This window comes from Vicugna pacos, chromosome 34, assembly GCF_048564905.1.
Source record: "Vicugna pacos chromosome 34, VicPac4, whole genome shotgun sequence".
In the NCBI taxonomy this organism is placed as follows: domain Eukaryota; kingdom Metazoa; phylum Chordata; class Mammalia; order Artiodactyla; family Camelidae; genus Vicugna; species Vicugna pacos.
In genome coordinates this window covers 22,408,127-22,422,074 of record NC_133020.1, presented here as the reverse complement: position 1 = coordinate 22,422,074, position 13,948 = coordinate 22,408,127, and the positions used below count along the sequence as shown (strand labels likewise).

The following is a 13,948-nucleotide window of genomic DNA, read 5'->3' as shown; positions in this document are numbered from 1 at the left end:
GATACAACACTGAAGGTTAATGTCTTTCAGAATTGGAGACTTGAAGAGAACCCAGAGGTCATGGTCCAGGCTCTTCTCAGACCCCTCTAGGGAGGGCCATTCCACAGCCAGTGGAGTGAGGCGGTGTGAGACTCGTAAGAAAAGTGCTGCATTCTTGTTAGTTGCTCTTTTTGGAGTATTTTTGCCTGCCCACTCTGACCACATTCTTAGATACCACTTTTTGGTGGCACTCCTCTGTAACACCTGCCCTGTTCTCCAGCTCCTCCAGCCATGCAGGACATGGCTAACGCTCTCCCCCAGGACTTGTCCTTCCAGTGTGGACCTACTGGACCCCCAGATGGACTCCTGTGAGAAATTCTTTCCCTGTGTCAACTCCACAGACACTGGTATGTTTCTACTACCAGTCAGGCTGTAGCTGCAGAGACCTGGCCCTGCCCTAAGGAAGCTCTCAGCTGGTGAAGGAGAGAGCCATTGAAACAACGTCCTTGCAGACTTGCAGGCGCAGATAAGGAGTGGTGGATGAGACAGAAGTGCAGGCCCCCAGGATGAGGGTTGCACACCGGTTTCCTGTTTGCTCGGCAGGGTGCTGAGTATCCGTCTGTTGCTGAATGGAATGGGAAGTCAGAGAAGAAGTGAGGATGGGATGGAGGCAGAAACAATGCACAAGAAAGACCACTGTCCTTGTACTTGGAACTCACGTCCTGGGGACCCAGAGAACCTCATCTCAGAGCCAGGAGGGGTCACAGGAGCGGGGAGCAGCTACCGGTGACGGAGAGCTTTATTCCCAGGCAGTCTGGTTCCGTCTGCTGCCCCAGGCAAGGGACTCAGTCTCTCCACAAATGATGGTGGCTGAAGCGGCCCTTTTGCAGAAAGACTGATCAGGAACTCAAGGCGTTTGGACACTTTGGTCCTTTTTTCTGCAAAACATGAAGGAATCTCTGTAATCTGAAGTGAACTTGTCATCTGAGTTTCCTCCTGACAACGTTCTAAACCATGCCTTCCCGCAGGCCCCACTTCCGAGAGCTGCTTAGACAAGTCGCACCTCCAACCGAGTGGGCTAAGGAGAAAATTAACCACGCTTGACTCTGATTTCTTAACCTTGAAGTATAATTCTTATTTTGTTGTTTTGATTCTCCTTCCGTTTTCTATTTTTAAGGAGAAATCTCTCCCACCCACCTGTCTATTCTAAGAGCTGGAGATTGAGTGTTCTCAGACCAGCCATGAGTCAGTGACAACCTTTTACTATTATAAATAGAAACGTAAACTGTGTTCTTCCATGCACTGCATGGGCTGTCTCTCCAGCACTTTCCTCCACAGCCAAGGAGTGTGCTTCTGAGTCAGCAGTCAGCTGCTGTTGGATGGCTCCTTGGCTGTCGTCAGCTGGCAGAAATGGCACCAAAGCCCGGAGGCCCAGCAGCACCTCCCCCTCTTCCCTCCCAGGCCCCTCACTCCCCTTGGCCCCTCCTTCAATACCTTTTCAGCCCCTAGGATATCCTGGCCTGCAGCTTTCTGTGATTATGAGTGTAGATTTTTCCCAGGCTACTAGGACGTACAGCACATGGGGGTGTTCCGGGGGGCGGCCAGGAGGAGCACGACCTGGCTTTGACCTGCAGGAATGAGAGCCCCAGCAGCAGTGGCCCTTCTGCAGTTCTCCCTGGCTGCTCTCAGAGTGGAGCCCTGGCTACAGGAGGCAGTGCTAACCAGCAGAGCTGCAGAGCACACCCTGCTGCGGGCACTTGGCCTGCAGAGGCAGCCCAGGGGACTTGACCTGGTGTAGTCTTTCCTCAGGTGCATCGGTCCAGGAACCAGCCTGCCTCTGCTTATCTGTTGTCATTAGTGATCTGCAGGTCAAAATCCCTTAGACTGGGCACTTAATACTTGCCTGCGCTTGGAAGCAGACACTCTGCTGCTGTCTGGGAGTGGCTGAAACCTGTTAATTTGAAAGTGTTTTATATCAGCAGAGGGACTGGGGCCAGTTATTAACGAAGGTCTGTGGTGGGGTTTGATTTGGAAATGCTCAGCTCTTTGGAAGTAAATATTCATTTCAAGCAGAGTGGGCTATGGCCATCCAAGGGAATGTTAGCCTGCGCATCAGAACTCTTCATTGAAAGTAAATGCCGAGACTCTTGGGGAAGGGTGAGCATGGTGTATGGCAGGGGAAAGGCCTTCAGAAATGCTTGTGGGTTTCAGTGGGAACATGGTGCTCTGAGTCCTGGGCAGGGGGGTGGAAGGTGGCTGCTGCTGCTTAGGAACAAAGAAGAATCAGTTTCATTCTTGACAAGAGGCAGAGAGACCAGGGCAGGTGCATTCATAGCTTCCAAATGCTGTAACTCGGGGGGTTGAGTTAAAGTCGTCGATGAACACAGCAGGGTCTGTGGGGTCCAGATCACAAACACCATGCTGGCCGAAGGGCAGAGCGAGTAAAGCGGTTGGAATCCCTGCAGAGGAGGCCAGAGGGCCCCCGACGGGGCACACACGCTGGGACCTTTGTTTCTTGTCCTTGGGTTACATGTCCCCCTTTTGTCTGTCTCTGGATAAACACATCTGGTCTTTCGTGCTGCTTATGAGCTGTCTTTTGACTGTCTGCCATTGTGAGATAAGTATTGGCTTGTGAGGAAAAGAATGAGCTCTTTTTAGGAACTTTAAACTGTTTCTCTTGCTGCTTACTGCTACCTGGAACAAGCTTTGATTTAGGGGGAACTGAAGGGTGGAAAGCAATGCGTGCAGTGATTGGATAGGCATTGGGGCCAGGCTGGGAAGCAGACTGCCTTCCGCCTTCTGTCTCAGAGCTTTTTGGTGAGTGGGCAGCATCGTTACTGCTGTGAAAATGGAAGGGATGTAAAATCTTGCCGCCTGCCACCTGCTGCCACGAGGCAGGACAGTCCTGCTGACCTTGAGGCTGTCTCGGCCTCTGACACCGCCCTGTGCCTCTCCACTGTGCCTCATTATCTTTTCAGAGAGCTCGTCTTTGGCAGCCAGTCCCTTCCATCGGTGAGTCCAGACCTCACCCAGAGCGCAAGGCCCTTTTCCTCCCGTGGACTTGCCTTGGGTGATCTTAGCAGCTTTCATAGGTCACTGTGTGTTGTGATCCCCTGAGCCTCAGACACGTCTGACTGCCTAGTGAGCGCCTTGAACCTCCAACGTGACAGGTTCAGAGAGGAGCTCGCCACCCCACCCTCACAAATGTTTGCTTCTGCTTGTAATCCATTGGCCTGCTATCAGTGTTTCCCCATTGGGCATCATTCTTGCCTCCTCGTCTGTAAGAGTCCTTTGCAAGCCTTCCTGTTCTGCTTCCTCTCCCATGTCCTACATTTTTTCCCTGCCTGGCTGACACTTACGCATTCCCGATGGACTCCTCTGTCATCCTACAGAGGTTCATCTTCAGTGACGACCCCTCCTCAGGTGCTCTTCCCTTGTGTTCCCGAATCCCTGTGCCTCTCTCCTGTACCTAGTAGAGCGTGTTTAACTTTCTGCTCATGAGTCTGTCTCACCCACTGAACTGTAAGACCCCGTAAGCAGTGTGGTCCAGGCATCTGTCCACCCCTAGTGTCTCAGGTGGCACCTGGAGCACAGGAGGCACGTGCTTGATTCCACTTGGGAACTCCTCTCTCAGAGGGAGTTACTTGTGTCACCTAGAAGATGTGTAAGTACAGATTTGGATTTGCCAACCACCCCTTTTTCCTTCTTTACTAGGTTACCGTAACCGCGTCAGCTGGACCAGCGGCTGCCTGCTGGCTTCTTTGCCGGTGTGCGCTTGGGGAGCATGGAGGAGACGAAGACCCAGACAACAAACCGCGCTCACGTCCTCTTTGACCGGTTCGTACAGGCCACCACCTGCAAGGGGACCCTCCGGGCCTTCCAGGAGCTCTGTGACCACCTGGAACTGAAGCCTAAGGACCACCGCTCCTTTTACCACAAGCTCAAGTCCAAGCTGAACTACTGGAGAGCCAAGGCCCTCTGGGCAAAGTTGGACAAGCGGGGCAGCCACAAGGACTACAAGAAGGGGAAGGCGTGTACGAACACCAAGGTAGGGTCGGCTGCTCCAGCCTGGTCACTCACCTGAGGACTTGACTGGAGAGGGGAGGCTAGGATTGGGTGCAGGTAGCTGGGTGAGAACCAGGCAGCCAGGCCACAGCCTGGGTGGAAAGTCAAGCTTGCTCCGCGGTGAACCTTTGTCCATCAGGCTGCTCCGTGTGCCAGGCCCTGTTCTCATTCCGTGGGCTCACGCAGAACACTCAGGATTTCGACTGCTGGAGAGCAAGCCTGGAGTTGGGTGGTACGGCAACTGTTTTATTTTGCCAAGGCCCTGTTTTGAATCTTACACTGTTGGGAGGATGCAGGTTACTGAGCCAAGAGGCAGTCAGGCCTGTCAGCATCCTGTCTGAACGTGGCTGCGTGGTGCTTGCCAAACCATCCTCACAAAGCCCCTGTCCACACCCGGCGTCTGGCAAGGTGTAGAGAGTTTGCCGCCTTGGGGGTTTGCTGTAGGCATCAGGCCTCTTCATATTCCAGAGGTCTATTTTGATAAGCAAGGGCTTCGTAAACCAAAGTATTTCTTTTGCTTTCTTCACAATCTAGAGAAATAGAGTTTCCATGAAGCAGGTAGGCCTGGGCAGACACCTGAGACGAAGAGTTGCCCATGCAGGGGAGGCGTCCTCCTGTCCTCCTGTGTGAGAGCACTTCCTGTGAGAAGTTTGGGGAATGAGGTTGCAGATGACTTCGTGGCTGTATTGTTAATGTCCTTTCAGGAGCCTCAGTTTGCCCTGTGTGGGTACCTAGAGACCTCCCCAGCCCTGCACCTGCCCCACCATCATGGGTTTGCATTTGGGTAATATTCATCCACAGAATTCAAGTAATTAAAGACATGACTTTTATGAGTGAGTTCTGTAGTTTTATTAAGAATAAAAGGAATTCAAAGCTGAAAACAGTGCATGTCTTTCTTTTTGCACATGCATGCGAACTAGTCAGGATAGAAGTATCCAGTCTCTTCGTGAGCACCTCTCTGGGATGTGGATCTTCAAGGTCGTTTCCCTGGACTTTCAGTCTAAGGATGGTGATTTTGGAACTCGTTGAGCACATAAAACTTTGGCTCTTGAAAATCGCCTCCTGGAATCAGTTAAGTGCTAAGTCCCTTCCAGGATGCTGAGCCTGCCTGGCTGTGTATTTAATGATCTGTGTCTCTGTGTCAGAAGTCTGCTTCACTTCCTTCCAAAAACCTCCCAAAAGGTTTTCTTCTGTTGATGAAAGGTGAGGTGTGGTTTTCATACCGTCTGTTGAAATGATGACCCATTTAAACGTGTTGCAGACCTGCAGGGTGAGCAAGATGAGTTCGTGTCCCGCACTCAGTCTTCTCCATGCAGAGCACTCACCAGCTTTTCTCTTAAGCAGATTACAGGTGCTCGGCTGTGACCCAGACGAGTGGGAAGGTTTCCTGGTAGTGGGGGGCTTTTGGGGATGGTAGCTGTGAGCTCAGGAGGTACTGCCTTTGCCCTGACAGCAGCTGTGTTTTTCAGTGTCTCATCATTGGAGCCGGCCCCTGTGGTCTCCGCACGGCCATTGATCTGTCCTTACTGGGCGCGAAGGTAGTCGTTATTGAGAAACGAGATGCCTTCTCCCGCAACAACGTCTTGCATCTCTGGCCATTCACCATACATGACCTTCGAGGTCTAGGGGCCAAGAAGTTCTATGGCAAGTTCTGTGCTGGAGCCATCGACCACATCAGTAAGTAAAAGCAGTTCTCCTAGAGGATCCCCTCTACCCTCTCCCACCTTGTCAGTAGAGAGACAGACAGATTGTCTGAGGGATTCATGCTCAAAAGCCCAGTGTGTTCTGATATCGTCAGCATCTATTGCTCAGAAAACACACTCTGCTTGGAGTCAGAATGCCCGCTTGCAGTGGTTCTATAACCTAGGATTCTTAACTTCCAGTGTGTCTCCTACAAAATGAGTTTAGCTTAAGGAATTCTAAGTCAGTTCTTGAATTCTTACCGAGCACTTGCAGTGGTTGGATAGGCACTGGGGCCAGGCTAGGAAACAGTCTACCAGTTCAGGCTTTAACCCTCTGGTGGCTCTTAGTCCAGTGGAAGAAGCACAGGTGTGCAGCTCTCTGCAAAGTGCTGCTCTCCTACTGTAAGAACAAAATGCTCTGGGGACAGCCCTGGGGCAGAAGCCGCAGACTTCTAGTCTGCTTGTGCCTGGCGAGTCGCTGTCAGGCTCCCTTTGCTCAGGTGATGCTCGCGAGGTCTGCAGCCTGGGTAGCTGTCGCTGCACTCCTGTCACCTGCATGCTCAGCTTGGGCCTGGAGAGTAAATAAAAGTTGATGCTTCATACCTGTTGAGTGGCTATCCAAAAAGTGGTTCAGAACACTCGGTGTCTCCATTGTGAAGGTGAAGTCTGGTTTATTGATCATCGTTCAGGACTCCAGGTAAGGCTGACCAAGGATCTTGTGTTCTGAGCACAGATGTGTCCTGTAAATACATTCACCTACTGGACCTTCCGCTGTTTGAGGCGATTGTGCCCGGTTCATTGAACACAGTTTGTTGCACTGGTCCATCCAATGGACTGTGATGTGTGAAGCATCTTGTAATGCAGTCGTCTGTGGGTATAGAATGTGCACTAGCAGATTAGTCACACGCCAGGTAGGATTGGGCTTAAGAGAGGACCAAGGGCCATTAATTCAGTGGCTTTGTCTGCCTTACTTGTGGCAGGGTTTGTCTGTAGCTGAGAGGGTCCCACATGAGGGACAAGTCTTTTATCACAGTGGACCTGGGCTGTTGCCATGACTGGCACCTGGTAGCTACTCACTGGATGTTGAACAAATAAATAAATCTAACTAGATAATGAGCAAGATTTTCAGTCATTTTGAGCCTTAGTTTCTGCAGCTATGGACAGTGGTGGGAGGCGGAGTGGCGAGAGACTAAGGTTGGACTGATGGTTCCCTCCCAGCAAGTGAGAGCATGTGCAGGTCTGGGAGGGAGCAGGATGACAGGGAGGTGCTGCGGGAAACTCAGCAAGTCATGCAGCCTGTGTATCAAACTGCTGCACCTCTTCTGCCTCCTGTGGCTTCTGCTACGTAATCATGGCTCTGACTGGGCCAGGGAAGACGGAAAGGAGGGTCGCCCGTGGCCCACAGGCTTGCGTTATCTCAGAACCTTTGTTTTGAGCACCTAACCCAAGAGGTGGATGTGGTCTGGTGTGTCTCTCTAGAACGTCTTTTGCACTGAATTGTTTTTGCCCCCGAAGAAGAAGGAAAGAAGCTATGGAGCATGGCTCAAAAAAGGTACCTGTTGCCAGAGGTGCTGAACAGCTGGATAAACTCTGCGAGGCAGGCAGGTGGCCCCAAGCAGTGTTGCTGACCAGTCCTTTCTTGTCCATGTGCCCTCACTTGTGTAATCTTGTTCACCCAGGTATACGCCAGCTTCAGCTAATACTTTTGAAGGTAGCCTTGATCCTAGGCATTGAAATCCATGTCAACGTGGAGTTCCAAGGACTCGTACAGCCTCCAGAGGACCAAGAAAATGAACGTGAGTTGGGTTGGACAAATGAAAGAGGGATACAGGGCCCTGAGTGGGTGAGAACAGATGAGATGGAGGGGAAGACCGTAGGGAGCTGCAGGTGGTTTTCAGTGCCAGGTTAAGGGGCTTCTCCTCTGGTACGGCCTATGTCTTTTGAGGAACTTTTGCTTAATGAGGAGGCCTCTGACATGGTGTTAGGCATTACAGGTACTTGGATTCACTATAGAAGCCACATGGCCAGGAACGCTCCTTTGTGAGTCTTCCTCAAGGCGGTTCTTCCTTTGGTGTGTAGCCCGTGCTTTTGCGCCTGGGGTTTTGTTTAATTTGTGCACCTCGGTGTCTAGAGATATCTTAGATATATGAACGTGGTTTGGGTGATGACCTTCATCTTGACTTTAATCCACAGGGATAGGTTGGCGGGCACTGGTGCACCCCAAAACCCATCCAGTGTCAGAATATGAGTTTGAAGTGATCATCGGCGGGGATGGCCGCAGGAACACCTTGGAAGGTACTGGGCTGTGCCCCTCTCCCCTTTGCCTGCTTCATAGCGGAGGAGGAGTTACCAGTCCCAACCCTGGGTGAGAGTCCACATGCCTGGGAATCCTCCTGTGTGTGCTGCCTGCTCTGCTTGAACTGTGGGCCCGGCTTCGCCCAGCCTCTTGGTCCAGGACACCAGGCTGCTCTTGAGCTGTCGGCACTGCAGGATTAAACCCACATTTAATGAGCAGGTGGCGTCCCTCTTGTGAAGCAGAATCCCTGCTACTGAGTAGTGTTCTGATCGTCAGATTTCCAAGCATGTGTTAGTTTGGGGGGCTTGGGCGTCTGTTCTGGTTGTTACATTCTTTGGGAGGTAGACACCTAATTTTCAGGTAGAGGAGAGCTGTTGTAAGATTTTCCCATTGGTTCCCATCCCCGCATTCCCTGATGTCTTCATCAATACCCTCCTGTTCTACACCATCTTCCTTCTTTCCTAGCCAGCTCTTGCCGCCTCTGAAAATTTCTTTCCCTGTAGGATTTCGTCGGAAAGAATTTCGTGGCAAACTGGCCATTGCCATTACAGCAAATTTTATTAACCGAAATACAACAGCAGAAGCCAAAGTGGAAGAGATCAGTGGTGTGGCTTTTATATTCAATCAAAAATTTTTCCAGGAACTGAGGGAAGCCACAGGTTGGTGTAGATGCCTCCAAAACAGTAAGGATAGACATTTAATAATTGCCTGAGATCTGTTTCTCTGTGGGTTTGGTGGGGGTGGTCATTGGGTGATAACAAAACAGTGCATCACCATGGGCTTTGCCCCTGTGCTCTCTCTTCACTCCGGGACTTGGTCTGGGCACAGTGCTCCCACATCGCTGTGTCCTGCCCCAGGGCCTTCTGTCCTTGTTTCAGTGACTGGGCAGCCCTCTTGCCTCCCGCCTGCCCTCCTTCAGCCCTTCTCCGCACGTGGCTCCATGTGGTGCTGCTTGACGCCGTGAGCTCTTGGTTGGGAGCTCTGGATTATTGAGAACCTGACTTTAGCTGTTGAGTGTCTTTTTCCTGAGTTTGTTTGATTTTGAAGTGGACAGTCTCAAAGGGGTGAGATTGTTATAAGACAGCTTGTGAATAGATTAACTTAGATATTTTGCCGCAACAAAAATGTGTGGCAAATTTCAGTTCTCTGTTCTTTAGAACCTGACTTCTTCCCCTTACATCTATTTTTTAGATTAATTGAATTAAAAAGTACGTAGTGGCCCCTCTGCTGCCGGGCATCTGTCTGTCCTGCTCGTAGGAGTCTTGAGGGCTCTGTAGTCACCTTAATGGCTCTCAGGGAGGTTCCCCCAAGAGCTGGAGGGTGACCTCCCCTTCTCCCTACCCTCCTGTTTCTGCTCACAATTGCTTGTCATCATTAGGATCACAGGTGTCAGGTGAGCACAGAGCAGTGCAAGGGTAACCAGAGTCCGCCTCTGATCGTGAACGAGCGTGCTGGCAGTGCGCTCGGGCTCACACACTTTTCTGTTTCCTCCTTCCCTCCCTGGGGGCCCACAGCTCTGCTGTCTGTGGACCAGGACAGGCTTTCTGGCTGCCCTAACTGACCCTCTTCTCAGCAAACCCTTATGTGCACGTCTGTTCTGTTGCAGGGATTGATTTGGAAAACATCGTCTACTATAAAGATGACACGCACTATTTTGTTATGACAGCCAAAAAGCAGAGTTTACTGGACAAAGGAGTGATACTGCATGTGAGTCATGGATTTCTTTTAAACCTCCTTTTATGTTGTGCTGGGTCACGTGATTACCAAAAGACAGAATTTTATTGCCTGATGCGTTTTTCCTGCGAGGGAATGAAAATGAGTGTCCTGCTCATCTCCAGGGACCATGTACTCCGTATTCCTCAGACATTTTTAGTTTAACTTAAAAAAAAAAAATCTTTCATTATGTGAATTTTCAAGTGTGAACAAAAATCGAGAAAATCATATAATGAACCCCCATGTGCCTTTTATCCAGCTTTAACAGTTAGCAGTTACCAACACGTGAGGCCAATATTGTTTCAGTGGTACCCCGCCCACTCCCCATTCCCTACTCCCACTGTTGGGTTGTCCCAAAGCAAATCTCAGAAATCATTTTGTGTGTAAATATTCAGTTTAATTTGGGGTGATTTGGTTTGTGGTTATGGTAAATTCCATACATGACCGATTATTGGTTGGTTAATAGGTTATCTTTTAGAAAGGGGTGAAAGAAGGGAGTTTGACTGAGAAGCAGTAATTGGTGTTTCTCGGAGCCTGAGAATGGTCTGATTTTCCTGCAGATATGGTTACTGAGGTCCAGGGACCACTGCCTGGATAGGGCTGGATTCAGACCTCCTTCTGGCCTAACGGGGCCCTGGTTCACCCATGGTCAGGTCCAACTAAGCCTCTTTTGGAGAAGACTGACTGTATGACATTCCTTGAGATGATGATCTGAATGTGAGGTCAGAACCACAGGTGGATGGTTCCTCAGGGAGAGTTTCTTGAGTCTTATTTGGTCTTGTTGGTCTGGATTTGCAAATTACTGTCGTCTGTGATGAGTGGATGGAAGAGGCCTTGGATATGCTGATTCAGGCCTGTGCAGTTCCACCGGAGACACACAGCTGAGTTTCAGGGCGTCCTGAATTACACTGTTGCCCTGTCTGAGAGCAGTGCTGGGGGCGCAGCGTCCTCTCGCTCTTGAGCCTCGAAGCTGTCTCTCGGCCTCGTGCTCCTTGGTGCACGTGAGGAAGACGGGCCATTCTGCCTGAAGCACGGTCAGCATGTACTTAGCTGGACGCTTTATCAGTGAGAAGTAGCTAGTGCATGTGCCTCAGGACCAAGTCAGTCTTAAATCTGCTGTCTCAGCCAGGATTGTGGTTATCAGCTGTCACTATGTGGGAACGATCTGGAATGCCGAGACCTGATTCACTTCTCCTTTTTATTTATTTTTTTTAGAGGGCAGGGAGCCATGCGTTCTGTGTGTGCTGCTAAATCCTGAACCCATGGTGGCCACCTACTCAGTGTTGAACAAACAGTTTCCAGGACCAACCTGAGTGTTTGTGTTTGGCTTTTACATCTTGTAGTGGCCACTGAAGTACCATCAGGGACACTTGGAGGGCTTAGGCCCCACTTGAAGAGAAGAAGGACCTGGCTCAGTGTGCCAGGAACCTCCAGAACAGAAAAGGGCTTCTCAGTGCCCCCCCCACGGAAGCCCTTCCCCTTCCTCTTTCTCGCATGGTTTTCCTTTGTTGGTGGGTTACTGCGGTGTCTTCCAGAACCTCGTGTGTCTTTTGAAAACCTCTGTCCATTTTCAGTGTGTGTCTTCCTCGCCCCTGGGCTGCTGCTGCTCCCACCTACACATCTCTGTAGCACTGAAGCTTTTGGGTTCTTCCTTTGGGTTTGATGAGTTGTGCAAGGCTGAGTGTCTTGTGGGGGTCCAGTTGCTGCCCAGAAGATGACAGTTGCCAATAGCAACATCAGCTATGAAATGCTTTTCAGTTTACAAAGCACCATCACATAAATCATTTTATTTGGTATTCAGAACAACGCCGTGAGGTGGATTGGATTGGACTGAATAAGCAGTGACTTGCTCCAAGTAAAGGGAAAAGCTGGGACTGTTTTTAGGCCTTGAAACCTGTGTTCCTTTAGAAACAGCCTCCCCCTTTTCTTTTTAATTTGCATGAAAGACTTCTTTTGAAATGTGGAGTCACTTTAGGGGGGAGGGAAGGCTTTGGGACTAGAGGGTGTCTGATGTGCAGTGTGGCCAGGGCTGGTAGGCTGGTACGTCCCACCTGGGCTTTTCCATCCAGCTGCTTCTCTCTCTGGAGACAGGACTACGCCGACACTGAGCTCTTGCTCTCCCGGGAGAACGTGGACCAAGAGGCTCTGCTGAACTATGCCAGGGAGGCCGCGGACTTCTCCACCCAGCAGCAGCTGCCGTCCCTGGACTTTGCCATCAATCACTATGGACAGCCCGACGTGGCCATGTTCGACTTCACGTGCATGTACGCCTCTGAGAACGCAGCTCTGGTGCGGGAGCACAATGGACACCCGTTGTTAGTGGCTCTAGTTGGGGACAGCCTACTAGAGGTGCGTATTGAGAGTTAAGGATGGCAGTGATTTATTTGAGAGGAAGTAGTAAGGAGGCATGTTGATTAGGAAAGAATCTGGGATCCGGGACTGTGGAGGGAGCACCTGCATCTTGTGTAGTGCAGGCGTACCCGGCGGCGGGGGAGTGTTCCAGGCCCCGGCAGCCCGACTTGCTCAGTGCAGGTGGAAATCCTGCAACTTTTGTGACTTGCCCCCCTGCCAGTGAGTGAAGTAGAAGGCCAAGTATCTGCACAGTAGCCAAAACCTACTCTCAACAGCAAACTCTTTGCTCCTTAGTTTATTTCCCTCTTTTAAAAGGCAGTTTATGTTAATTCTTTGTTTGCTCTTTCGTAGCCTTTTTGGCCGATGGGAACAGGAATAGCCCGGGGCTTCCTAGCTGCTATGGACTCTGCCTGGATGGTGCGAAGTTGGTCTCTAGGAAGGAGCCCCTTGGAAGTCCTGGCAGAGAGGTAATGGGAGAAGTCCTTCCCAGATGAAAGGGGGGTGTGAGTGTTTGCTCTTCAGGCAGAGTTCAAGTTCCCTCTTTCTTCTCTCCCTTCCTTTCTTCATTAAAGAGTTTTCATATTTGAGAGAGGAGAGGCAAGATATTTATTCATAAAATCATAGAAACTAAAAGATGATCTAATCCAAGTGATGTTCTCTCAGCCCTTTCCACATCAGATGTGTTACTGACGAGCGTTATCTGAATCTTTGTATACCACTGAAGGATGCTGTCTGATTCCTTTGTGATGGTTACATGAGCAAATAACTTAAAATTTTTGCATTAAATCCTCTTGTCCTTAAACTAGAAAGACTTAACACTAATAAAATTGGTGTGGTAGCAGGAGGTGTACTAACATAAGAGAAGAAATTAAACCTGACTTTGAATTCAAAGGAGAACACCAGACTGCTTGTAAAGTTCTCAAACTCCCAAGAGAGATATTTTGAAGCAGATAATTGCAAATGAGGTAAGACCCAGGATTTGCTTGCTGACGAAGAACAAATACCTTGACCAGAAGAACTAGAGAACCAGCATGTCCTAGATGAAATTAGTGACTGATGTTTAAGTCTGTTACTTAAGTTACTCAGGGTAAATTTGATGGCAGGTTCTTTTTCCATCAGTGATTTTTTTTATTAAAAAATTTAATATTGGCACACTTGAAAAAACAAAACAGTAAATTAGTTGTGTTAGAGTCAGGCTTTGACAACCCTGCCCGACCAGAGTCCGTGCCCTTCTTGTCTGGTGCCTGTGGGATCGCTGAGGAGGTGGGACTGGGAAGCCAGGGCTGACAGAGAGCTGCAGGAGGAGGGTCTGTCCTGTCCTTCAGATATTTGGGGGACAGTCAAACATAGAAATACCATCACAGGAGAGGGAGTGTTTATGGTGCTGTCACTGCTCTGAGTGTAGGGTTGTATGTTGTTGCAGGGAAAGCATTTATAGGTTGCTGCCTCAGACCACCCCTGAGAATGTGAGTAAGAACTTCAGCCAGTACAGCATAGACCCTGTCACCAGATACCCCAACGTTAACGTCAACTTCCTCCGGCCAAGCCAGGTAAGAGCCTTCAGGTTGGTCATCTGTGTCCGAGCCTGTGGTCGGGACTGACCGACCCTGACGTGCTGAAAAATGTCTGTTAATACCAGCACACAGCAGCCCTTCACAGTCGAAGTAGGTGTCTTCCTGAGTTGGCTGGAGTAGGGATTTTTCCGTCAGCAGACACTGCAGCTCAGGCAGAGGGTCATTGAGTTGGCAGAAGATCAGATGTGGCAGAAACGTTGGCTGCAGGGCCTGGTACCTGTCTCCCGATGCTGCAGCTTGGCAGAAAGTGCACTTGTCACCCGTCGGGACACGCACTGTACACCTAC

General features: G+C 50.2%; 1 protein-coding gene across 7 annotated transcripts in view; it reads left to right on the top strand.

Annotated features, from left to right (window-relative positions):
- The window catches only part of MICAL3 (microtubule associated monooxygenase, calponin and LIM domain containing 3), a 143,888-nt gene that overhangs the window by 58,471 nt on the left and 71,469 nt on the right, over positions 1-13,948 (top strand). For all 7 annotated transcript variants that reach the window (XM_072954453.1, XM_072954451.1, XM_072954450.1 and 4 more), the window contains exons 2-10: positions 3,694-4,027; positions 5,514-5,721; positions 7,406-7,522; positions 7,920-8,021; positions 8,526-8,681; positions 9,629-9,729; positions 11,827-12,084; positions 12,439-12,554; positions 13,511-13,637. In XM_072954453.1, coding sequence (XP_072810554.1) covers positions 3,764-4,027; positions 5,514-5,721; positions 7,406-7,522; positions 7,920-8,021; positions 8,526-8,681; positions 9,629-9,729; positions 11,827-12,084; positions 12,439-12,554; positions 13,511-13,637 — 1,449 coding nt within the window. In that variant the 5' untranslated portion in view covers positions 3,694-3,763. The remainder of the gene's footprint in view (positions 1-3,693; positions 4,028-5,513; positions 5,722-7,405; positions 7,523-7,919; positions 8,022-8,525; positions 8,682-9,628; positions 9,730-11,826; positions 12,085-12,438; positions 12,555-13,510; positions 13,638-13,948) is intronic.